The sequence below is a fragment of the Nerophis ophidion genome, linkage group LG29, assembly GCF_033978795.1.
Source record: "Nerophis ophidion isolate RoL-2023_Sa linkage group LG29, RoL_Noph_v1.0, whole genome shotgun sequence".
Taxonomy (NCBI): Eukaryota; Metazoa; Chordata; class Actinopteri; order Syngnathiformes; family Syngnathidae; genus Nerophis; species Nerophis ophidion.
Window position 1 is genome coordinate 2,737,576 of NC_084639.1, and position 2,500 is coordinate 2,740,075.

The 2,500-nt window shown below is 28.3% G+C and overlaps 1 protein-coding gene across 1 annotated transcript in view; it reads right to left on the minus strand.

The window, feature by feature from the left end:
• The window catches only part of clic2 (chloride intracellular channel 2), a 28,838-nt gene that overhangs the window by 647 nt on the left and 25,691 nt on the right, over window positions 1-2,500 (minus strand). Inside the window, exons 5-6 of the mRNA XM_061891975.1 lie at window positions 2,019-2,200; window positions 1-120 (exon numbers count right to left, since the gene is read on the minus strand). The exon at window positions 1-120 is cut by the window's left edge and continues 647 nt beyond it. Of these exons, the coding sequence (XP_061747959.1) occupies window positions 1-120; window positions 2,019-2,200 (302 nt within the window). The remainder of the gene's footprint in view (window positions 121-2,018; window positions 2,201-2,500) is intronic.

The following is a 2,500-nucleotide window of genomic DNA, read 5'->3' on the forward strand; positions in this document are numbered from 1 at the left end:
CTCGATGTTGGCCGGACACGTCTGCTTGAACTCTTCTCGCTCGTAGGCGTTGTGCAGGTATCGCCAGACGCCCGTCAGCTGCGGCGGGATGTCAAAGTCGCAGTATTTCTTGGCGGCCACCTGGAGTGAAACACAAAACGTTCAAATTGCAATGAAAAGCCGCCAAAAACCAGACCAGGTAAGGCTCCATAATGTCCGACAAGCTCACAGAAAATGAGATAATGCTCAAATTTGATAGATAAGGGTTTGTTCTGGGCGGCTCTGCATCATACTGACAGTTATACTCTGTTCTAGTAATCCCAACTGTCTCCAAGGGGAGTAAAATATTAGAAAGAGCTTTCAGTATGATGCAGTGCAACCTGTACCGAGATTAAAGAAGTCACTTATGTGGGGAAAAACATCTTAAAATACAGTTTTGTTTTGTTTTTTAATGTAGATTTTGTAGCTTCCAATGAACTGATGTCATTTGAATATTTATTATCGTTATTGTTATTATAGTGGTACTAACAGTAATAGTAAACACTTTTATGAATGATTTATCTCAGCAAAAAATATGGTAAATGGAACAGAAACAATTAAGTTATATGTATGTAAGCATGTTTATGGGGTTAGCGTTAATATGAGTATATACTGTATTTAAGTTTGTATAAATGTATACATTTAATATAAATGTATACATGTATACAATATACAAATGTATGTAATAGAAATGTTTTTTCTATTCACAATAAATATTGACTATATATATATATATATACATATGTATAATATACATAAATATATATATACATACACACATTATATATTTGTGTATATATATACATATACACATACATACATTATATATACATTTACACATATATATACACATACATACATATATGCATATACGTATATACATGTATACATATGTTCATATATACACACACATATATATACTGTATACATACACATATATATGCATATATACTGTATACATATAACTTTACATATATAACTCATATATATATATACACACACACACACATTTACATACATATACATAGATATACACATTTATACATAAATATTATACATAAATATGTATATATATATATATATATATATATATATATATATATATATATATATATATATATATATATATATATATATACGTATGTATATATACATATATCAGTATTTTATTTTAAGCCAAAAGTGTATATATATATATTATATATATATATAAGTGTGTAAGCATGCATATATATATATATATTCTCTCTATATATGTATGCATATATATATATATATATCTCAGTATTTTATTTAAAGCCAAAATTTGTATTAGATTGTAATAAGAAACATGTTTTTAATGTACCGTAAACATTTTTTTGTTAAAGTAAAGCCAATAATGCCATTATCTGAAGAAAATGGTCCCCTTTATTTATAAATGTATCAAAATACAAAACATTTTTTCTGGTACAACCCTAATATAATTTATATATAATTATATGTATATATATAAAATTGTGAATGTATATATATATATAATTGTGAATGTATATATATATATATATATACATGTGTATATATATATATATATGTGTATATATATATGTATATATATATATGTGTGTATATATATATGTATATATATATGTGTATATATATGTATGTATATATATATATATATATATACACCCACATATATATAGATATATATATATACATACATATACAGTGTTATAATTATTGTTATAAATATTGTTTTATAAATATCTCGCTCTAGTATTTTCCATCCATTCATCCATCTTCTTCCGCTTATCCGAGGTTGCGTCGTGTCTAGTATCTTTTTTTTTTAGAATTAAAACAAGCAATGTTATTATTAAAACCTAAAATCTGTGCATTTGCACGTACACCAATGTTGAATCACCCAAATCTGTTGCGTATTAATTACTGATAAGGCATCCTTTCATCATTAAAGCACGGTAGAAGCGACTGCGGATCATGTTTTGAACAATGTGTGTTTTCACCCTGATGACATGCAGTTTGGGCAGCAGGTTGCAGTCGGCTAAAGTGAGGCGGTCGCCATCCAGAAACTTCCTCTTGGAGACGGTGACACTTTCGTCTGAGTTGTGGTCGATCTCTTCTGGAAGAGGATAGTTCAGGTAGTTGTCCAGACGCTTAAACTCCCTTAGCAGATTTTTCTCCTGAACTGTAGACCCACAAACACTTTGTAATTAAAAACCTTTTACTTTTTTTTTTTTTTTAAATCAATGTTTCATCTTTAAAGTAGATATGGCTGATACTATACGGATGTTGGTATCGATATTGGCAGCAGCAACCGTGTTCAGTATTTAGTCATCCATTTGATTCATAACAATATTGGACTCTTATTTGTTAAGGAGTAAACATGTAATAAACAAATGATATGCTGCTAAAACTGCAGCATAACGATCATTTCATGGATCATTCTCATCCCTTTTTTACTGCTTTTATTACTTTTATCAAGTTT